Below are 27948 nucleotides of genomic sequence, written 5' to 3'. Positions count from 1 at the left end.
GAGAAGCTTATACCTGTGACTGCAACAGCTTCAAGTAGCGCAGATCGCTGGCTATTCTTAAGTCCATAAAGTTTTATTTGATACTCTGTTGAAGCATTAAGGCCACTGATTCTAGAGCCATGAGCATCTCCAGGTAGTTGGACCTGTCTCACATCCCACAATCGCTGAGTGTCTTCATATTCTACTGCAAAATTATCATACACATCCTGAGGCTTTAGTTTCCAAGAGAGGTCAAATCCATCAGGCGTGATGCCTGAGATGGTCAGCGATCCGTGCTCATCCTCAGGCTCTGTCCCAGAAAACTGGGACTCGGACGGCTCTAAATACACAAAGCTAATGACATTGTCCTCCGAGCCTTTAGGAGTCACTAGCTTGCGGTCGTCTGAGTCAGCTAAATAAAAAGTGAAAGAGGCTACAAGAAAAACAAAGAGGCACAAATCAAGAAAACATGAAGTGTAGTTTTTGAGTGTGTGTTTGTTGGCTTCACATTCACAAACTTGTTTCCAAAAAAGTTACAATGCTGTGTAGAATACAAATCATTTAAACCCTAATTCAAGTGAAAATGGCACCAAGACAACATCTAAAATCAAAATAATTTACTTTAAGAAATGTTTGCTCATTTTTGATAAAAGGCTTGTAATAAAGTTTAAAAAAAAATAGGACAGGGGCAAGTTTACCACTATGTTGCACATGTTAAGAATGCGGTTTTGTTTTGTGTATTGTTTCAGCAAGACAATACTAAAGAAGTTGTCTGCATAGCAGCATGTACAGATGTGTAGCTTATCCATGTACGATGCAGATGTGTTCCATATAGCTGGGCCGAAGCAAGATGATTCAAGAAAATCGAGTTCTGATTCACTGAGCCACAGGACAGTTTTGCAGTTAATCTTTGACCACCTTAAATGAGCTCAGGCCCAGAGAATGTGGCAGCGTGTCATGTTTAAGTACGTTTTTCTTAACTGGTTTTTGAGAATGAAAGCATGCAGAAATTTCCACAACAGAATCATCCCTTGTGCCAAGATTTCCTCACAAACGTTTAATTATTTGGAATTAAGATATATGCCTTCAATTACCCCCAAATTGCTTTATCTTTTCATGTTTTTGCTTCTTTCATGAAGTCAGTTAACCACCGTCGCCTGTTGTTGCATTATATAAAAAGTACAGTCCTCATGCTTCCACTTTCTGCTTCCGTTTCACCCCCTGATCAGTACTTTTTATTTGATGTGCCTTTTACAGTAATAACCTGGCTGTTCTCTCATATAGAAGAACCCATTATGCACATCAATATAAATGGTTCATTCTAAGGTTATAAAAATAGAATTCAATAAGCAAAGGGATTAGCTATAAACTGGAATATTGATTTTAATAATAAAAAATAAAGTAAATCTGATCACCGAACGCCAAAACTTAAACAGAAAATGACCTTTTCATCTGAAATTTGAGGGTGTGTTTTCATTGATTCTCACTGAGGGGAGCTGTTCCCCACCCACCTGTGGATGCAGTCAGGGAGACGGGTCGGCTCCTCTTGTGTCCCCTTTCTGCAGTCAAGGCCAGGGTGTAGCTCATTCCAGGAGTCAGGTTGGACAAAACATAGGAAGTTGCTGTGGACGGGATCTCCACCTCTGCAGCCTGACCATCTTTGGAGATGTATGTGAGCCTGTATCCACCAACTTTGGCCTGAGGTTTCTGCCACCTCACGGTGAGAGACGTCTCTGTAGACTTGACCTCTTCAAAACCTCTGGGAGGATCAAGATCTGACAGAAGACCCATGAAGCAGTTAACACAACAAAAATGCATAACATTTTCTGACAGTAAAGCCCTGGTGTACTCAACACAAAATCATAAATTACAGTCCTCTCCATTAGTTTAATATCATCACTCAGTTTGTATCAACAGCATACGTGTGTCTGTGTATTTATGAAACAGTGTGAAGGAAGACTGTTTGAACAGCTGCTCAACAGTGTCTCTCACCAGTTGCTGCATTTGTAGTAGCAGGGAGGCTCTCCCGCTCATTCTTCACTGCTGTCACTCCGATCCCGTACTCTGTCCCCGGCTTCAGCCCTGCAATACGAAAAGATGGAAGTGAAATAACAGTATGGGGTGAGACGAATGAACGTCTGGAGGCTGTGTGTGTGTGTGTGTGTGGTTGTGCTTTATAGATGCTTTCGTTGACCCTTACCAGTGATAGCAGCTTGTGTGGCGTCTCCTGGTCCCTGTCTAAACACTTCCTCACCGTGAGTGGCCCCAGAGATCGGCCTGTATTTCACTCGATAGCTGCCTACATCCGCTTGACTGTTGGTCCACTTCAGAGTGATGCTGTCGTCTGTCTGTGACACAGCCCGCAGGTCTGTGGGGGCATCCAGTGCTGAGGTACATACAGTTTTTTACCATTAATAACATGATTAGAGTAACCTGGCGCTGATCAATATACATTTATCCTCCCAACCACACCACAGACAGCTATACAGTATGAAACTACTGGTCTTATTTACATTTTTTGTTAATCATAGAAAAGGAAAAATACAGGTCTAGCTGCTAAAAGCCAAGAAAAGACCTCTCACTGTTAAACTGTTTTATAGATTATACTCTTTGAAGGTTGTCATCAATTGCTGCAAAAGAAAATGACTGGTTTTGTGGGACCTCCTGGGAACATTATTTGTATTTGAACAGTAAAAGTATATATTATCTGTCTTGTCTACCCTGTTGTTGCCTCTAAACCACCAAGTCGACTGGCTTGTCTTCAAAAACAGTTCACAATTATAGCGTTTCATTTTCGAGAAAGTCTTGGTAATTTCCTAAAACAGTTGGATACTAAAGTTCCATCAAACAAACATCAATTAGGGTGTGGACACGTGGAGTTTCTGTTTCCTGGTCCTGACTAAAGCAGAAGTAAGTCCTGGTTCTCCGTTCATGCAAGTATTTTTATATTGAAGAGAAATGTGAGAGGTTTTTTTTTGTCAGACACCTGTTAAGAGACAGATGGATAAGTTTAAGTTTCAACAACTTCTTGCATATTTTGTTTATGGAACTTACAAACTGGTTGGATTCCAGCAGATTCCAGCATTTATTCCTCATTTTGTCACTAAGAAGTAATGCATAAAAGTCCAAACAGTGGCAGGAGCTCATGAGCTGCAATCACAAATAAAGATTTGTGCAAGGCAGCTGTGGTTCTGACGCCTGTACTGAGCTGTAATGTGCAGCATGGCTCATACTTTTTGAACGGGGTAAATAAAGTGCTGCATGTCTGTGTACGTGGCCCGTGCCACGTTCATATTTCAGTCAAACAGCATCAAACAGTGTTTGGTTGGAAGCAGACCCAGCGGATTAGGCGTTACTGGTCTGCTGGTTTTGTGCACACCAAAGTTTGGATAACAGCGTTCACACCTGCTCAAACGAACCGCTCTGACAGAGCACACCAGAGTTTGTTTTTAATCAAACTAAAGTTAATGTGCCTCCAATTTTGAGACTCACAACATAATGCATGTAGTGAAGGCTTTGAAGGAACTGGTTTGATCCACAAGATTAGTGTCTGAAACATTTTGTCTCTTAATTCAAAACCAAAATCTGACAACTTCATCTTTTTTTCAAAATTTATTGAAAAGAAAATCAGAATGAAAATAAGAGTTAGTCTTCTCTTCAGTGTTCAGTTTATTATATTGCTTTGTCCATGCGTTAAATTCGTCATTCACATGAATTTCACACCTTCCACTATCATTAAAAGATAAATATTCTGTGGTTATTGTTGCTAAAAGCTCACCTGTTGTAAATGTGGTGGTGACAGGGTCACTGGTGGCGTCTCCACTCCTGGAAATGAGTGACACTGTGTACTCAGTGTCTGGTTTCAGACTGGCAATGCTGTACTGCTTGTCAGGAGGGGAAATATCCACCGTGGTTTCGTCTGAGGGGTCGGAGCCGGGCATGTAAAACATGGTGACTCTGTCCACTGGAGCCACCGGCAGATACCAGCTGATCAGAGCAGAGGAGTCCGTAACATCCTTCACCTCCGCTTGCCGGGGGCCATCAATCTCTGGGTTTTGAGGTCAGGGGACAGAAACATATGGTGTTTGTCAAACACATGGTGTTAAACTGACAATAGGACTGAGAAAAGACTGAATAAAACAAAGTAAATACATTTGAGAAGCTGACTTACATCAATCCCTGATCTGCATTTACACTGTGCTAAAGTCTTGAGTGACCCGTCATTACTTTCTGTGTTGCCAGGAAAAGGGCAAATGAGCGCAGTGATTTACTGAAATGTGAAAACATAAATGGAAACGCAGTATAGAAGAGAAAAGCAAAGTTTGCACAATTCATTGAAAGTTAATATTTGATCTGAGCACCTTTTTTCTTCAACAACCCTGAACCCTCTCAAACAATCTTTCTGTCATTTCTTTAAGTAGTCTTCAGGAATAGTTCTCCAGGCTTCTTGAAGGACATCCCAAAGCTCTTCTTTGGATGTCGGCTGCCTTTTGTTCCGTTCTCTGTCAGGATGATCCCACACTGCTTCAGTAATGTTGAGGTCCGGGCTCTGGGGAGGATTCACCCCTTCATAAGACCCGTTTGTCCCTGCTTTTCAGTCCACTTCTTGTGTCATTTGGCATAGCTCAGCCTTTTCTCCCTGTTTCCCTTCCTTAAGAATGGCTTCTTGACGGCCATCCTTCCATGGAGACCATTTCTGATGAGGCTTGGGCCAACAGTAGATGGATCAGCTGAAGGTCCAGATGCATCTCTCAGGTCCTGTTTCAGGTCTTTGCTGGATTTTTTCCTCTTTCTTAATGACATCACTTTCAGATACTGTTCATCTGCTGTAGATAGTTTTTTAGACCTGACACTCTTCTTTTGTGCTCCACTTGTTCAGTTTTCTCAAATGTTATCTTTGGTGTTTTACATTGATACAACTAAAGAAATGTGAACAAATGATGTGTCTTTGTGACAGGCTGCTGGTAACAAAGTGCCTAAAGATACAATTTAAAATGGTTCTTTGGTAAGTTCTCTGTTATGTATCGACACAGCACTGATTCATCCTTTGAGTTAGGAGCCTTTTTTTAAGCTTGAATGATTCATAGGTCAGAGTTAAGTGACTTAAACAAAAAAAATCTTCTGAAAACACATCAACAACACACAACAACTGGAATGAAACTAAGTGAAAAAGTAGCCAATGTCCAAAGACAAACTTTAAAAGACCCTCAGAAAACCAGAGGAACTATTGCTCAAGATCACTTTAAAAGATCATGAGAAAGTCTAGCTGCTTGGAGGAAAATAAAGAAATGAGGGGCTGATCAAGAATTCTGCACAGTACTATTGCACCTTTCAAAGACATCAAATGTCACTGAACCCAACTGGTCAATTTAAACTGAGAGGTAACCAGTGTGAAGACTTTAAAATAGGTGTAACATGCTCCCCTACATGCCTTAGTCAGCACTTGTGTGGGAGTCTTTTTGTAATAATGATAAAATATAATGATTTAAATGGTTTTCTGTAGGTGTACAAAGTACAAAAGTAACACACAAATACTAAAAAATAAAAGTGGAGTAAAGACGAGTAAACAGCTTGTGTAAGACTTCACTTGGCTCTATGATATGAAAAAGGAAAAACTTTCACTCCCACTTCGTGTTTACTACCTGACAAATCTCCTGTGTTTACATGTGGGGGAGACATCGTTTCACGATGTTTTAGGGGCTAAAAGAAGACAAACAAACCTTTTTCTATCCCTCATTTGGGGGAGCTATGTCAAGTTTTGGCCTACACAAATAAATGACATCATGAACAAATGGGGGGGGGGTACGCAGGAAGTCCACCAGCACAGATCTGCTACTAATGACTTTTCCACACACAACTGAGGAGGTTTGACTTGGCTTGGCGTGCCACATCAGTTGTGTAAGGACTTTGGAAGCATTTCTCTTCATAATGTATAGGGTAATACAGCAATAAAAAGTTTCAGCAAGCAGTGAACAAAAGTTAAGAGCATGATTTAGATTTACAATGAATATGACAACTATGACATGGTCATGCTCGACTGAGATACAATTCACTGGAGTTATTATTCTTTACCTAAAATCTGTTGGATGAAAGTATGCAGAGCCAGCAGGGATTTCCTGTTGTAACTCTCCTCGTCATTATGGAATTTTACTCTGACATTAATGTATTTTTCTTAATCTGCACTCAGGTTATGTGACAGGTACTGGTACCCAACCAAAACTGTTAATAAAAACCAGACAAATCATGAAAATAATCTGTGTGCAGCTTCTCATAAACCAAATGGTGATTAAACATGTCTGTACTCTTTCTGTGCCCATGAAACTCACTGGTAGTGACTTTTCTGGATGTTTGGGGTCCTCTGGTGTCGTTCTTGATGATGTTGATTGAGACCTCATACTCCTGTCCTGGTCCAAGCCCCGACTGGAAGAACTGGTTTTGAGAGGAAGGAAGGGTGCTCACCACTTTTCCATTTTCTTCTTTCTGCAGAGACACATGCATACACACTCTTAGCCAAATTTAAATCCAGCAGGTCAGAAAAATTCCGAATTTGTAACGAAACAGTGTTTAGCATTTGTGGTGAATGTGCCAATTTGAATTCTTGCAAACCATCATGAGAGAAGACTGATAAACAGCTGAAACAGCACCACTGAATTGAAGGAAATAGTTCAGAATATCTTCAGAAATAACTACCAGTTAACCAATCTCCAAGGTTATTACAAACTGCCTGGGTAATCTGATGATTTAATCATCACTTTGATATATTCAGTGCTTCCAGTAATAGAGGAACAAAGAAGCTTCATAGAATCTCCACCATGCTGTTGGCAGAGTCTCTTTTTTTCCTCACTTTGCCTCAATTTGAAGGCAATAAATGAACCGATTCAGAATTTTGTTTCCCAGTCGGTAGAAATGTAAAACTGTGTCTTATCTTTAAGCGCTGTTGTACTCATTAGTCATGCCTTTTTGTGCCTTTCTTTGAATTTTGATATTCTCCTTTAGCCTTTGTGCAGGAAGCCCGACTTGGTTCAGTGTGCAGTGTATGAGGAAGCCTTAAACTGCCACTCCAGACTGCTCTAGACAGTTTGAAGCTCTTTAAAACTCTTGAAAGGTGGTGTTTTTCCACCATCTGCACCAACAATCACAGATCTCTCACATTAAGCCCCACATCCTTGAAGCAGGGCTGGAGTGAGACCAGTTTTTAGTCTGTTCACGACCAACTCGCTTCTATTCAGTGGAGATGAAATTAATCAGTTCGGCTCTTACTATCCTGTAGTCGTCATCAGTCTACCCTAATTAAGTTAAAATATATTTACGTTCAATATGGCCTACTGTTTCACTGCAGTCTTAAGAAACTATGTTAATAATTGTCTCATTGTCAGTGGATGTGGAGATTTCCTTTTTAGTACAAATTAGCGGGAGGTCTTCAAGTTCTCCTGAGAAAAAAAAATATATACATATATACATACACACATACATACATGGTGTTAATCTGAAATGCAAACAGAAGCCTCTGAACATTTAATGTAGAATCCATCGCTGCACCTTGTGGATATTTTCTACTAAACTGCAATGACTAAACTTGCATCCAACCTGTCCTCTTATCAGTCAGAGTCAGAAATTGCTCATTTCTGGGTCATCGTTCTCAGCAGGAGACTGGGTTATTAGCTGCTCAAGGGCTAGAAAAGCATTATAGAAAAGGTTTGTTCTACTGCACATGGAACTCGCGCTTTAAAAATTATCTGAAAAAACAAAAACAGCACATTTTTCCTCTTCAAATGCCGTTTGAAGAATATTCTATGACAGACGATTTGACATATTTTCGTGGCAACACACTAGCAATGTGTGATTCCATGATAATTATAATATTTCCTTGAGTAGCCAGTCCTGTTCTCATTTGTTTTTTATGGAAATATGTTAGTTTCATATATTGTGCAGCTACACCTTCCAAATACCTTTGGCGTTTTTTTTTGTTATCACTATGTAGTGAATTTAAAAAAAAGTAACCGTGCGCCCTCAATCCCCTTTGACATTTAGAAGAGGAAACCTTTTTCAGGTAGCACTTATTTTATCTATTGCACAGCCCACCAGGATTGCTTCTGTCACTCCTGACTGTGAAATCCGGGTATGCCTGGAAGCGTCAGGTTTTCAACTGAGACTTTGATAACATGGGAGGGTAATATTCAAACGGGCTTCCTGAAGTCTTAGCAATGCTATAAGATTATCTTCACAGAGAAGCAGCTTTCCATTTCCTCCAGAGTCCATTTTTCACACCAAGATAACCACTTCAACGCTGCAGTCATTTCATGAACACGAGCAAAGACTGTACCAATCTTCTTATTTATCTATGACATTTAGGCAGTTGCACTTGTTTGCACGCATGCTGAAATTGGTCCTTTTAGGTTCAAATGTGAAGCGAGTGTGATGTGACAGCACAGACTCTTTAATAGAGGAAAGGAGAGTTTCATCCCACTGTGTGAATATATAGATGGTGCACAATTTTTGCATTTGCAGCTCACACACAAAACTGATTTTACTCAGATCACTTAATTTATACTTTGGACCAAGGCTACTAGTAATAAAGTAATCAAACATTTTCATTTGCATGTCTGAGACAGGCTTCAAAATGAACTTGAGGTCAGAAAAGGACAGTATATTTAAAGCCGAGTAAAAACTCAGAAGGCTCAGACTTATCAGCTGGCACAGACGTTTCTTTTCAAAGAGCTTCTGCCTCGGATTCCAAGCAGCGGATTTAGCTGCAGCTCTGTGACATTCAAACATGTCTTCACTTTATTTTCTGTATAGCAAACTTTGACATAAGAACTGAAATAAATCAAGGTTTTGCTGAAGCATCAAATAAGCTGGCATTACTGATGTGTTCTCTTGTTTTCCCTGATGGTTCATTAAACTGAGGGCAAGCCTTCAAAAGAAATGGACAGACTGACCGTGTTGCGGAAATAAATCTCCCAGCCATCAAAGGAGATGTCCAACTGGTCCCACACAACCTCTACGGAGGACTCTCTCACTGATTTGAATCTTAAACCTTCAGGCTGAGGGAGATCTGTGGACACAGAGACAAAATAATCAACAGCTTGGACTTTGTTTCCTGAAGATATTCTTGAGTAAACTAACTGGGATGTACCTGTGGCCACCCTTGCACTGACAGGGATGCTCCTCTTGTTGCTCAGGACGGCATAAACACTGATCAGGTACTCAATGCCAGGTTCAAGCTCTTTAACAGTGGCGGAAGTTTGGTCTCCAGGCACAGTGAACTCCAGAAGAAGACCTCCAGGACTGGTGGGCACATATGTCACATGGTACTCTGTAACCAGCATCTCATTCTTCCAGGAAAGGTCCACGGTGTCAGGGGTGACCTCGCCAACTGCAAGGTCCTTTGGAGGAGACACTGGAAAAATTAAAGAAAAAATGCTGAGGGTGTTTTCTCAGATGGTTTCTCATGGCCTATGTTGTTGAATATCCTCCATGAAGCCCTAATGCAAACTCCAGAGCCACATCTGGCTGCGGTGGGAATAACTGCCAAAAAAGCACAAACCAAGACCAGACAATGGCAGCTCACAAGCCGAAACTCTTTTATATCTACCAAAATAGTTTCTCTCAGGATGAGTGGTGAGTGAATTTTGAGAATGGGAGGAAATTACATCACTCTGAATTTGCTTTTATAGTACTTCAAGTTAACACATGGAAACTTTCAGACACTCTTAACTGCCAAAACCTTTTCAATGCAACTCTGCACTGAGAGCTTCTTACCCTCTGAGCAGTCCTCTCCGATGTATCCCTCGTCACAGACGCACTGACCGTTCACACAGCGGCCTTTGTCCTGGCAGTTGTTGATGCAGCTCCGCTCTGCACAGCTCTCTCCTTCATATCCACCCTCACATGTGCACCTCCCGTTGATGCACCTCCCCCTGTTGTTGCAGTTACTTGGACAGGCGAGCACAGAGCAGTCGTCTCCTTTGTAGCCCTCCTGGCAGACACACTTACCATCGTTACAGTAACCCCGGGCCAGGCAGTCATTGGGACAAGCTTTCTGACTGCAGTCTTCCCCGCTGAACCCTTCGTCACAAACGCACTGCCCATCGATGCACCGGCCACGGTTTCTGCAGTTGTTGGGGCAGCTGAGTTCACTGCAGTCCTCACTGGCAAAGCCTGCATGGCACACACAGCGTCCCTCAATACACTCCCCACGGCCGTAGCAGTTTGAAGGGCAGGTTCGGATGCTGCAGTCCTCCCCAGCAAAGCCTTCATCGCACACACACTGCCCGTTAACACAGCGGCCCCTCTGCAGGCAGTCGTTGGGACAGGAAAGCTCAGAGCAGTCATCTCCCTGGAAGCCAACATCGCATGAACACTGGCCATTTATGCACTGGCCTCTGTTGTTGCAGTTGTTCAGACATGCCAGCTGGCTGCAGTCCTCACCTTGATAGCCTGAGTCACAGATGCACATCCCATTGAAGCACGTGCCTCTTTCATTACAGTCGTTCAGGCAGGTGAGCTGAGAGCAGTCCTCTCCACTGTACCCAGCGGTGCAGGTGCATTTACCATCAACACAGAAACCATTGCCATGGCAGTTGTTCGGACAGGTGTGATGTCCGCAGTCCTCCCCGCTGAAGCCCTCATCACAGTAGCAGGTGCCGTTCACACAGCGTCCGCGATCGTAGCAGTCTTTGGGGCAGATGAGTTCAGAGCAGTCGAAGCCGGTCCAAGGTTCATCACACACACAGTCTCCATCATCACAGCGACCGCGGCCCAGGCAGTTGTTCAGGCACCGACTCTGAGAGCAGTCATCACCGAAGAAACCATCCGAACAGACGCAAACGTCGCCCAGGCAGTGGCCGTGTGCTCCACAGTTCACGGGGCAGACCTCGAGTGCACAGTCTTCGCCGGCGAAGCCTTTGAAGCACTCACATTTTCCGTCCACGCAGCGGCCGCGGTTCTGGCAGCTACCAGGACACTCAGGCTCCGAGCAGTTGAATCCTGTCCAACCGGACTCACAAATGCAGCCACAGGTTTCAGCACTGTAGTTTCCATGACCATTGCAGTAAGGTTTCATTCCCAGTTCACCTTAGAAAATAAGAACATAAAAAAATCTCATCAACTTGAAAACTTTAAACTAACCCATCAGAGTGCCATATTTTCAGAATGGTCAAAGTTTTATTTTAGCAACAAGACTTACAAACTTCATTGATCAATGGCACGTTAAAAGTTAACGGATAAGTTGTTGGCCTCACTGCACAGAGAAACTGACACTTCCCCTCTGAATTCCAAAAAAAAACGTGGAATATGAGTGGAACTGATGTGACTCATAGTGAAGGAGACTCATGGGGGTTATGAAGTACTCCATTTCTTCACTTTTCATTGATAAGTTAATAAATAAAAGATTCCATCATTGTGGCTTCAACATAGGAGTACAACACATCCCACCTACCTGTGAGCTGTGCACTGCAGCACGCCCCATCACTGTTGCACTGATCCCTCAGAGTTGAAACTTCTCCTTCAAGCATCTCCAGCCGGCTTATGAGGTCCTTCAGGCCGGGCAGATCCTCGGTGCAACCACAGGCCTGCCTCGGTATATTGATGCGGTGGGTGAAGATGATCTGGTTCTCCCCATCAACAGTGTGTTCGGTGATGTGGTGGCCTGAGGAGACCACCTCTGCATCTTTGGGATGGAGCTGAGTGCTCTTTGGTGCGTCCAAGTCCACTGAGCACAGTAAACTGGCAGGAACATTGATGTTATAGATATGGCTGAAAACCATAGGATTTCCTGCACCTGGGAGGGTGACATTGTGTTTTTTAAGGGACGACAGAGTCTGCCGTCGATGTGGCAGGATTTTCTTGACAAGCCCAGCATTTGATAAGCTGAGCAGAGTAATCAGAAGAAGGCAGCCCAGGAGGCTTTGTGGGCCCATGCTCAATGTGGAACGTGAGACTGATTAAATAAATCCGTTTGGATGTCAGACTAAAGGCAAGTCTTTGTTATGGTGAAAGTCCTGAAAAGACAGAACGACAGCATAAAAATAAAAAAAATCAGACTAATAAAACGTTAAACTGATATAAATGCTGTAAAAAGTACAGGCACAGCCACTTAGAATTGTTGCTCTCAGCCACAGGTTGGCCAGTTTCCAGCCAGTTAAAGTTGAGTATTACAGCCAAGGATTTAGCAAGGAATAGGCTGAGAAATCATTTAAAAAAAGGCCCTTGCGAGAAGCAGATGGATGTACTAAGTAGCTTTATTTGTCTCTAATTTGATAAGGGCATGAAAGCCTGATACAGTAAAGTACATTAGAGGTCACCAACAGACAAATTGAAAAACAAATGAGAAAATCAAGTGATAACTCTTTGTAGAATGGAGTGAAATTAAATGCTGACAATCATTTATATTGTACGAGTTCAGCAGGTCTTTTAGACAACTGACTAATTGTCCGAGAGGTTACAAAGAAGAAACCAAATAAAAACCTTTGTTTGATGTCAGCTCTGATGTGGAAACACTTATGAGGAAAGGTGGGCTCAAAGCTCTGCTCATTTTAAAGGATATTGAGATCTGATTTTATTGAACTGGTGATTACTTTAATCATTCACATTTATCTGTAATGTGACAAAGTGAGATCGTGGATTTCTTTCTCGTTTATTCAGACTTTGATACATGTCATTGTCCATATCTATAAACTGAATGTTTTTTGTTACTTTGTTTAACAAAACCAGAAATGTGAAGATGGAAAAAGGAAGCACGAAAATCATGGAGCGCCATCTTCAACGTTGCAGATATTTTACAAACAACTAATTGATTCTGTACACAGTTTACAGACTCACCAATAATGCTGTGGACTGTTGTCCACCCAGAGTCTGGTTCGGAGTTCCTCCCATTGCAGCTGTGCTAATTCAGAGGGAAACATTGGATCTCTTTCCATTATATTTTAAGCTCACGAGCTTATTGCACAAATTGCCCTGTAATCATTTGCGTCTAATGCTATAAACAGTGTAAGGGAAATCAATTTCAACTGAATCATTTGCGTGCAGCGTAACAATGTCACACACCCGAGATTCATCCCTTCTTTAGATTTCTTTCATGCTTTCCTGTGAATGTAACGTTGCATGAGAAAAGCCTCAATACCGTGGAATCCACAGCTGTGCTGGCTCAGCAGCTTCTTTTATGGTATTCATGCAAACATGTGAAAAATGTCAACTGTTTTGACTCCCTACAACATATACATATAGTAGGGTAAACGTGTTAAAATGTATAATCCTTCCTATGGACTGCAGCACTCTTTCTTGCCCACAAACGTCTCAGATGACTTCATCATCTGGACATTAAAATACCAAAATTTGAGGGAGTCAAATGACAAGCTTCTTCCTCAGCGTGGGAAAGCTTCCTCAGATTGGTTTATAAGGACTTTCCTAAAGGATCCAGAGTAAGGATACGAGACTGAAAATCAAGACAGGCCCCAGAGGGATTTTTGTAATTCTTAGCATTACTGGAAACATCTTCCCTCAGAGTTTCAAATCACATTATAGCCATCATTTCAGGCACCAATTGACACAGTTTGCAGGCTTTAGATGATTTTAAGCTTACTTTGAACTTCAGCACATTGTGTTAAACATTTTATTCTCAACCAGCCTGTAAATGTCTTCCAGACAGTTTCACGTTTGTCTACTGCTGTGTCCGAGATAAACTACATCTCTATAAAAAAAAGGTGCACAAGGATTTTGTCCGATTTTTTTGATTGGTAACTGCCTGCGCCTACAAACCCATAAATAATTGCTTCCACAGGGGACCAGTACCTGCAGTTATAGAAAACTTTTCTAAAAGATATGGGACGCACCTGGGATTGTTCTCATGAGGGATTCTGGAAACTATTTGGGACAATATGCAGCTTTACTCTGCTGATCAGTCAACAGAAAATTAGATGTTCAAAAGGTTCAGCTGTTCAGTGTTTGTTACATCACTATGCAACTATGACTGCACTCTTCTTTTATTTCTTGCCCCTCATAGATTTACGAGAATGTATTATATTCCACTGAAACAAAAATCAAAACAGCTGCACATAAATCTAAACTTCTAGTCTTTTTCATACCAACATCACCCTCCAAGCCACACTATCAAACTAAAAAAAACCACGAGTTTTCACTTAAACAGAAGTCCTTTCTGCATCCGACAACAATATTTTTTCTCACAGTTCGGCATCCTTGCAGTTTTTAGGCCAATCTAAAATTCTTGCAGCTCAAATATTTTTAAATATGAAACAGATCAGGCCCAAAGTTGTCAAAAATAAACCTACATTCTTGCTCTTGCCGGATTTTTTATGACTCTGGATATCTTCTGGGCTGTTTTTTGGGAAACTGCAGACTTTTAAAGAGATAAACCAAACTTATTTGTTGCGCAGTGTGACAGTTTGGGTGAGTATTGATGGGAAAGTTGAGCCCGAGTGTCTAAAATGAGTATATTTTTGTTTTTCGCCAAATTTTCCTGTGAGAGATGCCAACGATTTTTATTTGGGGAAAACCATCAAGGGAAAAGAGAATTACACGTGGGTTTCAGGTTAGAAGGCTTTGAATTCAGCAAGAGTCCTATAAACTGAGCATACCATGATGACTAAACGTGTTTTAAAAGTGCTATATTTGGATGGCAGGCAGCAAGGTGTCCTCTCTAAATCAAACTGATGACTGCAACAAGACCCTTTCCTTTTTTCCCCTTTCCTTTCACTGTGGTGCTTGTAACCACAGGTATGAAGGCACATGCCTCTCATCAGTCCTCCTGTCCCTCCTTTATAGGCCCCACCTTTGACCTGACCTCTCCTTCAGCCTGAGCCTCTTTCCAGCACTTCTGCTCTCCTTTACCTGGTTAAGTGCAAATGTGTACAGATGTAAAAGTTTGAGTTTCACAAGTTTTCACACATCTGGTAAGTTGGGTAGAATAAAGGTAGGTTATGGCTAGAGTTGTAGATCTAAAGTTTAAGTCTTGCAGCATGTTTTTGATCACTCTGGGAAACACAAGGCAAGTCTTGATAATTTGGGATATTCACAGTAAATAATTATAATAGTATTTGCAAAATAGACATTTTTTATAGTGAAGATTATAAGGGTCATTAGGTAAATTCTAAACTGGAGTCCATCATTCTACAGAGAGAAAGATTATTCATCTGGAAAGCATTCAAGAAACTCGTCAGTCTTTCCAGCAAGTTCACCACAAGGTCAGACCGTGCAAAGCTGCAAAACACCCAAGAGCTCCATCTCAGACTCTACAGGCCGCAGTTAGCGTGTTAAATGTTAAAGTTCATGACAGCACAATTAGAAAAAGACTGAACAAGTATGGCTTGTTTGGAAGGGTTGCAGTAAGATTTCACAAGACTTCTGGAACAATGTCCTTTGGACAGACCAGACCAAAGTGGAGATGTTTGGTCATAATGCACAGCAGCACGTTTGGAGGAAACCAAACACAGCATATCAGCTCAAACACCTCATACCAGCTGTCAAGCACGGTGGAGGAGGGCTGATGATTTGGGCTTGTTCTGCAGCCACAGGACCTTGACCCTTGCAGTCATTGAGTCCACCATGAACTCCTCTGGATACCAAAGTATTCTAGAGTCAGATGTGAGGCCATCTGTCCAACAGCTAAAGCTGGGCTGAAACTGGCTCATCAACAGGACAATGATCCCAAACACAGCAGCAAATCTACACCAGAATGACTGAAAAAGAAAAGAATCAAGGTGTTGCAATGGTCCAGTCAAAGTCCAGACCTCGAGTTATTCCTGTGAAAGGTGGTTTCTACAAGCTGCTGGATGGACTTTCACACACCGTTTCTACATTTGGGCTTACATTTTTTTTTACTAAATAATGACACAGTGTAATGTGTTATGTGCTGTTTAGCTGAGGTTGTTGACCTTTTTTTTTATGAAGTACTAAAAATCAAAACAGAATTAGAATTAAAAGACTGTGTTATTTGTTCTTTTCACATGCCTGTAGCTACCTTTGGTAGGAAATGATGTGCTAATAAAAAAATCTAAAGACTTTCAGGGTGAAAATTAAGAAAAAAGGCTAGGAAGTCGATTTCAAAGAAAACCGTTTGACGTCACGGTAAAACAGTCTGGAAATATTGTTTGTATTTTACCGACACAAGCAAAAGAGAAAGGGATGCTACTTGTCTGCAGTGAGACAACATATCATTAACAAGCAAAGGATAAGAACTGCTTGTTATCTACTTGCCAATCTTCTGTAGCTCTCTCAGTGTACAACCCAGGTTTTCCTAGCCACTTCTGCCTTTGGCCACGTCACACAAATAAATGTTGCCTGGCTGATGTCAGTCTGACGGCAGCATCATAGTGAGCCGTGTTGTGACTGGACATCAGAGCAAACAGCTGATGAAGAAGGGAAAGCATGAACTCAAACCGTTCTGCATCCGTTTAGAGAATCAAAAACAAACGTCTCCCGTGTTCCAATAATTTCTGTACAATGTCTCAACAGACGGCAAAAACAAATAAGAGCTCACTCCTATTTTTACAGACTGAACAGACAATAAAAGTGTGAACTTTTACGACCTTCTGGAGACTTTTCAGAAACAAGCTGACACTCTTTTTATGCAAAGATGATTGAATCTTTTTGACCTGTATATGCAACTAAAACGTCTTGCAATAAACTGCCAAGGATACGTCGTTCAGAGCAGACCTGGGGTTAGCCAAGGACATCTAATTTGACTGTAGGACATGGAAAGACTATAAGGAGAAAAAACAGACAAATATAACCTGTTCGCTAAGTTAAAATCCATTTGTAGGAGCTTAAGTATTCTTCCCCCAAGCTGGCAGCCAGAAGGGAACTTTCCCACGTGGAAAAGAGAAACTGGGAATGTTGGCAACGGACTGACGACATCTGTTTTGCCTGGTTCAAGGCAAAAAAATTAAAAGGCATTGAGGTACTTTTGTGTCCAGATACTGTAAAGGATGGGCCTTCAGTTAAACTGAAAGTGCAACTGCATGCAAGACATGATCAGGCAGTACAATCGACCTTGCTGAGGTGCAGCAGTCTACATCCATGCCTACAGAGCAAGTGCACTCCTCATTGGAAACATTTGTGGCTGATAGGAGTGTGTGAGGAATCTGTTCAGTGGTTGGCATTAAATGAGTGCATCTACTTGTTTGTATTATTTTTTCCATCATTTCTACAGTGCATAGGCTGATTCTCACTGCATCTGGCACAGCTGGAAATCATCTCAGTAAAGTTAATCGGAGGATTTACTGTTGATAGAAATTGCAGCACCTCATCAACAGATTGCAAGTTTTCCCACTGCTGTATGGCAGATATCGTCAAGGGTGTCTTAAAGTGTAGTCGTCTCAACACGTGAGACTGAGCAGGAAGCTGACTTAGACTTTCAACAGTAACTACTGAGACTGCAAAGTGATTTCTATTTCAAGAAAACACCCAAACATTTGTAGTTACACACTCTTAAATGTGAGTATTTGTTGCTTTTCTTTGTCATAAATGTCAGTAAACTGAATGTAATTGGGATTTGGACAAAACAATCAAAATGTGTCACCTGTTCTTATTTTCAGTAAAGTAATCTCCTAACCAAATAATCATTTGGTCAAACTGACTGAAGTGTGTCCATATTACCTTTGTGTAGGATATAAAAGGATACATTCCCACTGGTAAATCATCACCTACAAGCTGCCATCTGTGCTCAGTCCCACTCATCACCAACACACCTGATTTTAGACACATCAACTCTCACATTCTGACACAGAGCCTGTTATTACACTAAATACATAGATCAATTCAAGTGTTCTGTAAGCGAAAATGATATGTCCACTTGTGAAAAAACACAACACAGGCATTAAGCCCAGCACAATGCCCTCACTAACCTCCAGCACTTTTAGGCGACACCTCGATCGCTTGACTGACACTTCCAGCTGGAATATAACGAGGTGTGTGATGCTGAGTTATGATCAACCCCTGGCTCCTTGTGTTCAGGTCAGAGGGAGGGAAACTGTGGAGGATGAACCCTCAGGGAGCTCAAACCAGCTGTCTGACTGACAGAAGTGTGTTCACAGAGACACCTCTCACACATATCAGGACACCCAGCTCAAACTGCAGCAGCAAGGCAGTAAAACATGCCGGCTTCAACAGCTCACACAATGCACATTTTAGATAACAGTCAAGGAAATGTACATGAGGAAGAAGACAATAACTCAGATTAAATACTCTGCTGAATGTGGAGTGCGCGGTTGGTGACTCAAACCCTCCACACAAAAAAAAAAGGATAAAACACAAGTTGAAACATCTGTAGCCAGACTCCAATTTACCACAGCTAATGGACTGAATGGATGAAGTATTTTCTTCTCTTTGCTGGCAAACTCAGCCCCGTTGCCCACTTTTCCCTTCAGTGAAACTTCATGGTGGAAAAATGATGCACAATGAAGCCTGGATTGCACTGCCTAAGGTAATGTGGTGAATCACCAAGCTGTAAAAGCTCAAAACAAATGGATGCTTGTGCATTTTTCTGGCCCCATGCACAAACACATGCAGATGGTCAGCTTTAGTCTTTACATTTCCAGTATTGATCTACAACCTGACAAAATTTGAGAGCATCTCTTCTGGCATGAAGTGTGCTGGCCGTTCTACTGAGGTGATCAAAGCTGGGGATAACGCTTCCACATGTTCACTCCCTCAGCAGTGAGTCATTACCTCTGATCCCTAAACTTGCTGCCATGTGAGTGAGGAAGAAGTTGCAAGTATTCACCACTTCTATTAAACGAGTCTGAACGAGCAACCTCGGCAAAATTTGGGGAAAAGAAGTCAAGTAATTCTCTATTGTTGCATCAAATCAGCAGAAAAGTCAACTCGTGCATAGTCTTCTTACCTGTATTAGTGTGATTAATATCTCATCTGCAGGTAACACGTGGTGATCCACCAACTCCTCACAAATTCAGCCGAGCCAAATAAAGGATGCCTCCCTCTCTTCCGTCACTGCAGCGTCTCCAGCAGCTCCGTCAGTCCTCCCTCAGCCAACTCCTTATCTTCCCTCACCGTTCACAGCTCAGGCTCGGCTCCTTTTCAGTGAGTCAAAAAGCAGAGACGGAGGGAGAGAGTGTGTGGGAGGAAATGTCTTTTAAAGCATGAGGACTGTTTAGGTCAGACACCCATTGCGTTAAACTCCAGCCCTTAAATAGCTGTTAACCTCCCTCCCTTCACTGCCCTCCCTCTACTGTAACTAATGGATGCAGAGTGGGGCTGTTGCCTTTAAATGAGATGCCACTGCTACTGGGAGTCATGACAAAAAAGAGCAGTGCTTGTGGTTGTGCAGGAAAATTAGAGGGGAAAGCCGGGCAATGAGAAGAAAGACATAGACAGGAGGCAGACATTTGTCTTCAACCAGATTAACTTTGCTATAATGATTTATTATTTTCTCTTGCATGATTAAAGCTGCAAAAATTAAGCATAATTTTTCTAAATTTACCCAAAGTCTTATGTCACATTTGAGTCCTGCACTCACCTCCACAGTTGACACTAAAGCCTTCTGAAAAGATGGAAAATCTTTCTCCAGCTCTGTCACAGTATTTCACATTAAATGAGTCTTATTTCAACAAATATGTAGCACATTTCCTCGTGAAGGACAAAAGTCAATCTCTAATTTCTTTAGGAAATGTTTCCTTGCCAAAACAGACGTGGCAACATTTAAGAGATGTGATGGGCAGGAAACAGAGACATTCTTCCTTTTTGATCTCCCAGCCATCGTGGACCTTGAAATAAAAGCAAGTTGCTGCAAGAGACATTACGAAATCAGTTCTAGTCCACCCCAAATGCCAGTGTAAAACTGAAAAACTACCCAGCCAGAGAAACGAGCACTGTGCCACCATATGGACACACTTTAATCTTAATGGGATTAGAGAAGGATGAAGCAATAATCAGTTGAATCTTTTAAGTGAGCCTGTTTGAAAGATACAGTTCAATAAGATGAAGTCACTCAGATGTATATTATGTAATAATTGTAATATTCTGGATCTAAGCATGCCCTTAATGTGACAACAGTTTATTATTTAAATGTATTCTATTCTTAAAACACAAATTAACCAAACAAAATCAGAACATAGTTGTTCTCCAAGGACCAAATCAATGGACTAAAAGAAAAAAATCCTGATTAATCGAAAAACAGAGCTAAGTAGATTTGTCACTTTTCATTGCAGAACAGTTGAGCTTGTTAAAACCTCTAAATACAAAACAACAGCCGTCTTTACTGCAACAGCTTGTGATGCAAATGTGGAAATTAATGCAAGTGTGAAACAGAATTTAAGTATTTACTAAAGAGGATCAACTTCTACCACACATGGAAAAAATTACAGGGTCACCACACTTGGAGGATATTTGTACAGATATCTTAAAACTATTCAGTTCTAAAGCTGAACATTTTGGCTTTGAAAAACATACCTAAATTTTTTTTTGGGGGGGGTTTCCCAGATTAGAGGAAGATTGGATCTCTCAATTATGAGGGGGAAAAAAAGATATCATCATGTAATTTACATTTCCAAAACAAATGTCGGCACACATAATTAAATACAAATGAGTCTGCAGATTGTAGAGTTTAATGAGCTGTTACACCTGGCTGATTGGCAGAAAACATGACCCCAACAAGAGAGAAGTCAGTGGAAAACATTGGAAAGGATTATAAAACTTCTGTGTGGCAAAACATGTTGCTTGTTCCCAGTCAGCTGCTTCTAAAGTTTGAAACAAGTACAAAGAAAATGCAAAGGTTGTAAAAGGGAAACATACAGGTTGACCAAGGCGCCAATGAGTCAGGAGAGAAAAGTCAAAGTATATGTACAACAGTGAGAAACAAATGGGCAGAAACAGGAGTCAATGTTTGTGATACTATCATAAACCATCACTGACAACTAAACGGAGGAACTCAAGGGGGCAATGGGCTAAGAGGAGCAGTCATGGACTGTGGATGATGGGATGAAAGGGATATTCAGTGATGAATCATTTACACTGGACGAGGAGATGATGCTGAAACTTTAGTTTGGTGCAGGTCAAATGAAACATAGAAAGCCTGAAGAAAACGAGAATATTCTCACAATTTTTAACGATATGGGGTTGATGTCAGGTAAAGGACTAGAGGAAGATGGCAGTCCTTAACTCTGCAGTAAATTAAAGCTTTTCTCTCTCCATCAATCAAAAGGCGGTTCAGCGATGCCGAGGTTATATTTCCAGATGATAATGCATGTTGAAGTGTAGTCTGGCTCAAGGGTCAAGAAAGATGTTAGGTGGGCAGACTCGGCAGTCCTTTATACTTCTCTGAGGTGAGCATTTTATTAAAAGCTGGTCACAATATGAAGAAGGCAAAGCTTACCGTTAAGTCCTCAGAGTCCAAAATCCATCTGCCTTTATTCAGAATTGGGTGCACACCTTTTCTACAGAAAACAGAGTAAAAACTATGATTTGGTTTGGTTCATGATATATTCCAGAGGGTATCTGGTTCGAATCCCAGCTGGGGCCGTACTGTGTGGAGTTTGCATGTTCTGCCTGTGCACGTGTGGGTTCTCCCATTGTTTTAAAAAAAAAAACATGCATATGTGGTTAACTAGTGACTCTAAATTGACCCTAGAAGTGAGTGTGAGCTTGCATGGTCTCATTTGCCTCCGATGGACTGGAAACCAGCACTGCCTCTCGCCCAGTGGCAGTTGGGATCGCACCCCCATCGTGACCCTGAACTGGATAAAGCGGGGAATAGAAAAAAGGATGGATGGATGAACATCCAAGTGTTGTGATTCCATAATTTTTGCCAGGGGTTGTAAAATCTGTCAGGATTCATCAAATCAGTTCGAGGAAACCCAAAGGATGTAGTCTCAAGAGGAGCCAGAAAGACGTAGTAGATAAGTTGCACCATAGTTCTCTTTCATTTAAAACCCCACGTGTATTTTACGTGTACAACACTCTATAATAAAGCACATTTGTTTCAGGCACAGATTAATAAACATTGGCAAGTGGTGATTACAACCAAAACAATCTGAAGAATGTTTGTGACCAATGGACACGTCTCTGACTTCAACCATTTAAGACATGAGACGTGTGTTGGTGTCCCAAAATTTAGCAGGCTGATCTTTACCATGTTCATCATCTTAACATGTAAACTGTTATCGTTTCAACTGTATAAGAAATAAATATTTAACCAAAAAAAAAAAAAAAAAGGGGAACAAATATCTGTACCAAATATAATTTCATGGTTTTTGACTCAAAAGACAATAGATCACCGAAGTCATTAAATCACCAAATGAGCATCATGACATAACTGTCTTTCCTTATCTAAATAGCACAATTAAGTGATTATTTCTGTGTTTCTGGCTGGTTTTGGACAATAGCAACTTCAATGTCACCTTGTGCTGTAATTACTCAATATCAGGGTAAGAAAATCAGCAGATGGAGATAAGGGGCTCCAGAAATGTAAATGAAAAGTTATACAAATTCAAATAAACATTTTTTGAGACACTTCACTGAAAGAAAGAGCTGTATGCCAATATTTGCTGACTTTTTATCTCTTACATCATTGCAATGAATGCAGTTTCATTTCCTGATTTTAGAACTTGTCAAACAGTTACTTGGTATTTTATACAGTGGCATTCCTTCTTATAAATCATATCTGAGTCCAAGAATCTGTGCTGGCATACGACTCGCTCACATCTCAACTTACAAATACTGGCATAAAGAAAAAGCCAAATATCTCCAGTCTGGCCTTTGAAAATAGCTGTAATCCTAAAGATTTGTGGGTCAAATTACTTTGAGCCCAGCAAAGATGAACAAGTGGAAACAATGTGGGATTAAAGTTTCCGTCTGTGTACCTTTTACATCCACATGTGGCCTACAGCAAATACCTACATGGTTACTTACATAATGTTGAGTTTTTTAGCTGTATAATGAGCGTTGTTGCTGGTATATGTACTTCATCATCTTTATGAGTCAAAAAGTCGGTGAAAAACATATATACTTTGTATTTCACATATATTCAAATTTTCAACAAAAGAGTGTTATCCAGAAATAAGAGTAATGTGCTAAAGTCACACTTTAAATAATAACCCTTTTCACACTAAAATGATTGTACGAAAGAAAATATACTTCAAGTTACAATTACAGCTACAGGATATTATTATAGCTGCAGACTTGGACTGGGTTCAGTTAGTGTTAGAGTTGTCTGTGTGTTAAAACTGATGTAAAGGATTCCTTACTAAGTGTCAACGGAGAATAAGTTTTAGTTGAGTCAAAAACTTTTGACATGTAGGTGGACTAACTGACAATTCGGGCTCTTCTTGATGGTGCAGGTTTGTTGGTATTATTTTGCATGAGGCCTCCTTCTTTAATGTGTTGTGGTGTGATCCTCTCTATTTTAAGGGTCTGTAAGGACAAACTGTGGTCTTAAGAGGCCCAGAAGGCACTAACATCTGTTTTCTTGTGTGTTTAATGTGTAATAAAAACACCACACTTCTCCACCTATTCATATCAATGCAAGCTTAAAAACTTTTGCACTAATAAATATGACAATAAAATTAGTTTAACTTTCTAAGGTCTCTTGTCTGTTTATCCAGACTTTAGAATTTGAGTCTATTCCAAAGGGCCACCAGATTTATTTTCAACAAGCAGTCAGTTACTTGTAAACATATTAACAGACAGGTTAACTGTTAGATGACCTCATTAGTTTTCATGACCGACTATAAGTCTTCCTAACTCGTGACACTTTCCTTTAGATAGTTTAATGGTTACAGCTGCTCTACTGCTGGAAAGTACAATAGTGGCAACAAGCTACTGGTGCATGCAGTTGATTCAACTGCAGAATAAATCAAATACCTTAAAACAACAAAAAATTGCTCTGTTGTATCTAAAAACCTGAAATCATTGTTAAATATCTCATGCTGAAAATGTTCACACTGGTTGGCCGAGTGAAGAACAACTGTGGCACAACAAAAGCAGCGTCAGCCACAGACCATGTGCTGACACAAACCAGGCCAGAGATGTCCCAGCTACCACAAACATGAACTAATAAGGTTCTGAAGGCATCTCTAACCTCTCAGGTCATTCCTGATGTTTACCAACTCATCAGTCGAGAGCTTCTGATAGTAACAGAGAGCGCTTGCAACCAAAACCACATACTGCATGGAGATCGCCTTCCTTTGTTGTCTCAGCATAATAGCTCTAATGACCTTATGCTCTTTACAGATTAGAGGATGTGAACATTGAGGCAGCAGTTTGAGGATTGGAGCGACACTGCTGAATGATTTAACAGCTGGGTTTGGTACACAGCCTCATATCCTTAATAAGATCAGTCACTCATCCCCCACAGTTATTACAGTTGTGGTGAAGTTACAAATTACACTGTAACTTTTCATTAGGAAGTCTTTTTTTTTTGTAAATGTTGCATCAAATTAAAGCAAACATACTTTAACCAAAGCTTGAGAAAATGAAAGGACAAAAACAGGAGGATATTTACCCTTCTTTATCCTGCCAAGATACATACTCATCCCACAGGTTTTACTGTGTGCAGGTAATATACACAGAGAATTATAGTTCAATGTGACCTTTCCCCTTTGGATTATATTGTTTAGCCCTCTGGGAAAGTGGTCCTTCAGAGCACCTTGATTTATGAGTCTGTTTTTAGGCAGAACAGATAGTGATTTAAATTGTTGTAAGTCCTGCACTTTTATACCGTTTTAATTCAGTTATGCGGGACCAGAACTTGGATATTTCTGGACAACTCTAAAAGCAATACATGCATGTTACAACTGTTAATATACATTTAAGACACACCTGAAGCCCATTAGGATCCACTCATTCTATATGGTCAGAGTGGCCACATTTTCCTTTTATTCTACCAATCATGAATCATGATGCCGCCCATACAGATGTCAGTTTTTATTAAAAAGTTGAAAAATGTATGTTTTGATTGGTGATATTGTGTCTAGAAAGCAGAAGAATGGCCTAAACTTTCTATAATATTCCTGTATTTTATACCACAGTGTGGGGACAATACAGGCTGCTTCAGCTATAAAACACGTAATTACTTTATCTTTGCAAATTATTTGTATGATACAATAACCATAAAAAGGTTTTCAGCCATATTAAGACAGTCTAAACCTCCGTGTGAACACACACTACTTAAATCTCGTTAGCAACGTTTCTCCTCAGGTACATCACAGGTGGGTGTTATAGTTCCTGTTATAAGCCTCTCCTAATCCATTTTACAAATACATTCGATAAGTGATGCTGCTGCTATGAAAGCAGGGAAAAAAAAAATTTTTAAAACAACTAAAGCACCACAGTTTTAGTGCTGCGATGGAACAGGATGTACTCGCATGGAGCAGGCATAAATTAAAACATTTGTTCGATGATGCTTGAAAATAGGACCGTGTCGAAGTTACGGCACATCATAGAACGCTGTTACGTGGCCAGCTGCTGCCAGCGTGGGGGGGGATATGATACAAAATAATGTGAGCATCTGTTTTGATGTGTGCCATTCAGCTTCAGTTCTGCTGGTCTGAACTTGCAGTCATGTACACATTTCAAGTTGAGAGATTTTCCACAAAAATTATCCATTTGATCAGCTCTTACCACTCTCCCTTGAGTTTGATGATGTTTAATCTGAGGCTTCCCAGCATATCAATTGACGCAGCATAAGTGGTAAATTGATTTGTAAACCATTACCTCAGACTTCCGTGTAAGAGTACCAACAGTTGTTGGGGAGCTTTAGTTGCAACACTTATTTAAGTGTTGTCATCACATAATTCTTATCTGTCCATTCTCTCCTCCTCTATCATCCACTGTACTCCACACTGTGTACACCATGTTCAGTGGTTTCATTATAACTCAAATTGAGAGTCTCGAACATTTTGCTTCTATTTAAATGTCTGTAAAGCACAAAAGTTGATCAATGTACTTTTCAGATAGAGAAACAAAAAGATTAAGAAAAATATAAATAAGATTAAAAGGAAATGTAGAATAGAAGCACAGCAAAATACAAATGATCTATCAAGATGTCATAATGTACTCGTGTTAGAAGCCACGCAGTGTATTTAAGGGTATTATAAAAATTATATATATATAATTGAACATATGTACAGTCTGATCATACAGCCTGCTTACAGGTATAAGTGGAAGTAAACTGTTCCGCAGATATGGGGCAGCCACTTCAAAAACTTGATCACCTCAATTTTTAATTTGCATCTTGAAACATCCAAGAGAGTCTGACGAGTCAAAAGCAGTGTTCTAAGAGATGTGGTCAAGAGTGAAGAGATGCAAACCCAGAGTAATTTATTCACACGCTTTTGTGCCAGTTAGAAGAAAAAGCACCACTGACCTGCTTATCCAACTTAAAAACTCAAACGTATTTTTAAAACCGTATAGAGCCAAAGGTCGAGAGAAATGTCCAGTGGATTTTCCAAACCAATGACTTCAGTCTTATTTTCACTAAGATTGACATGTAAACAGTTAGTTGCAGTGGATAACTACAATCTAACTTAATAGTGAAATAGATCTGGATATCATAAGCAAAGTAAAGAAAAGGAATATTGTTTTTCCTGAAAAACAATCCCCCCAAAACAACACAAGTTAATAGCACTGGACCCAAAATGGACCCTTGAGGAACTCCACAGGTGAGAGGGTCTGCAGAAGTGAAGTGAAAAACTAGTCTCTCTAAGATTTGATTTTAACCAGGTCAGAACTGAATGACTCACAAATGAGTGTCTGGAAATGGCTGGAGTTGATTAAAAACAGCTTTCTCTAGAACTTTAGACAGAAATGGTAACTTTGATTCTGGCCTATTGTTAGGAGAGCTGAGTTGAGTTTTGCTTTAACTCAGGTATCAATGTATGGGTCTCCATTCTACCAAAGCACCAATTCCAGATACATTCAAGTCAGATGTGTACAAAGAAATTCGAAGTGAACCTGAAAGCAGGTAGATGTGTATAAAGTATCCATATTTAAAAAGTTAATATAATCTGACCACTGTAGAAATACTTACTGGCTTAGTCATGAACCTCAAGCCTTCATTGTTAACTCCACTGTGTGTGTAGATCTTGGAATAAAAAATGGCAATTGTTTTAGATTTACGGTTTCTTTTATGTTATCTTTTTATTATTTATCTTTTTATTTTCTATTTTTGCCTGCAAAGCTCTTACTGGGAGTAATGATGTAATGTGTATTGGTTAGCAGTTGGATTTTTAACTTGTTTTTAACTTATTTAATCTCTAGGTAATGGCAGATGATAGGCAGAAGATTTGTATAGTTCTTGGAACGTCCTCTTTCACAAGATTGAACAGTGTGAAGCACCATATCACCTCAGGGCACTTCAAAGATACAGTCCAATTCAAGGCAAATATTCAAATTCAAGGTTCATTGTAATAGAACTACACTCCAATCAAATCAAAGTTTGTACAATTCATACAATGCCAATTCAAAAAAAGTCTTCTAGCCAAGGAATCGAACAGATTGCATCTGAACTTCTTTGATCCAATCCCCCGTCCTGAGCTTTCACGAGGTGACGGTGGAAAGAAAAGGAAGTGGGACTGAAGGACTGGCTGCGTTTCTAGCTGCAACACATTAATTCAACTACCAACTCTGAATACTAATTTTAGCAGGGACCGACTCCCAATCATCAACTTCAGAAGGATACGTGGTTGACTTCTCAATTTTGAACAAAATAAATATGACTCTTCTGTCAACTGATATTTGCTCCCCAAAACGGTGCTTCTTTCACTCAAAACCTGATTTTCAGAGGAGTTGGACTTTGAACTAAAATTTTCAGTGAAATATTGAATATTATGGCCATGCTGGAAGCTCAGGCACAGCAGTACTTTAAGATAAATGTCAGCCTGACTTGTTCAATGACAATACTTCATCCGTCGCTTTACCAGCTTCATGTTAAGCCCTTAACTCTATCAACCCCTCTGGGGTCTATACATGATTGAACAATATTAAATGGCAATCCCTCAC

At 40.5% G+C, this 27948-nt stretch overlaps 1 protein-coding gene across 1 annotated transcript in view; it reads right to left on the bottom strand.

The window, feature by feature from the left end:
* The window catches only part of LOC140277119 (tenascin-like), a 36121-nt gene extending 16988 nt beyond the window's left edge, over positions 1 to 19133 (bottom strand). The window contains exons 1-11 of the mRNA XM_072372021.1: positions 18839 to 19133; positions 11420 to 11981; positions 9742 to 11055; positions 9116 to 9379; positions 8919 to 9034; positions 6306 to 6459; positions 3758 to 4027; positions 2180 to 2365; positions 1972 to 2061; positions 1491 to 1754; positions 14 to 412 (exon numbers count right to left, since the gene is read on the bottom strand). Of these exons, the coding sequence (XP_072228122.1) occupies positions 14 to 412; positions 1491 to 1754; positions 1972 to 2061; positions 2180 to 2365; positions 3758 to 4027; positions 6306 to 6459; positions 8919 to 9034; positions 9116 to 9379; positions 9742 to 11055; positions 11420 to 11900 (3538 nt within the window). The 5' untranslated portion in view covers positions 11901 to 11981; positions 18839 to 19133. The remainder of the gene's footprint in view (positions 1 to 13; positions 413 to 1490; positions 1755 to 1971; positions 2062 to 2179; positions 2366 to 3757; positions 4028 to 6305; positions 6460 to 8918; positions 9035 to 9115; positions 9380 to 9741; positions 11056 to 11419; positions 11982 to 18838) is intronic.
* Between the last annotated feature and the right edge of the window lie 8815 nt (positions 19134 to 27948).

Source organism: Leuresthes tenuis, unplaced genomic scaffold (genome assembly GCF_036924035.1).
Source record: "Leuresthes tenuis unplaced genomic scaffold, fLeuTen1.0.hap1 SCAF_19, whole genome shotgun sequence".
In the NCBI taxonomy this organism is placed as follows: domain Eukaryota; kingdom Metazoa; phylum Chordata; class Actinopteri; order Atheriniformes; family Atherinopsidae; genus Leuresthes; species Leuresthes tenuis.
The sequence above is the reverse complement of the archived record's forward strand: the minus strand, read 5'-3'. Positions and strand labels throughout refer to the sequence as shown.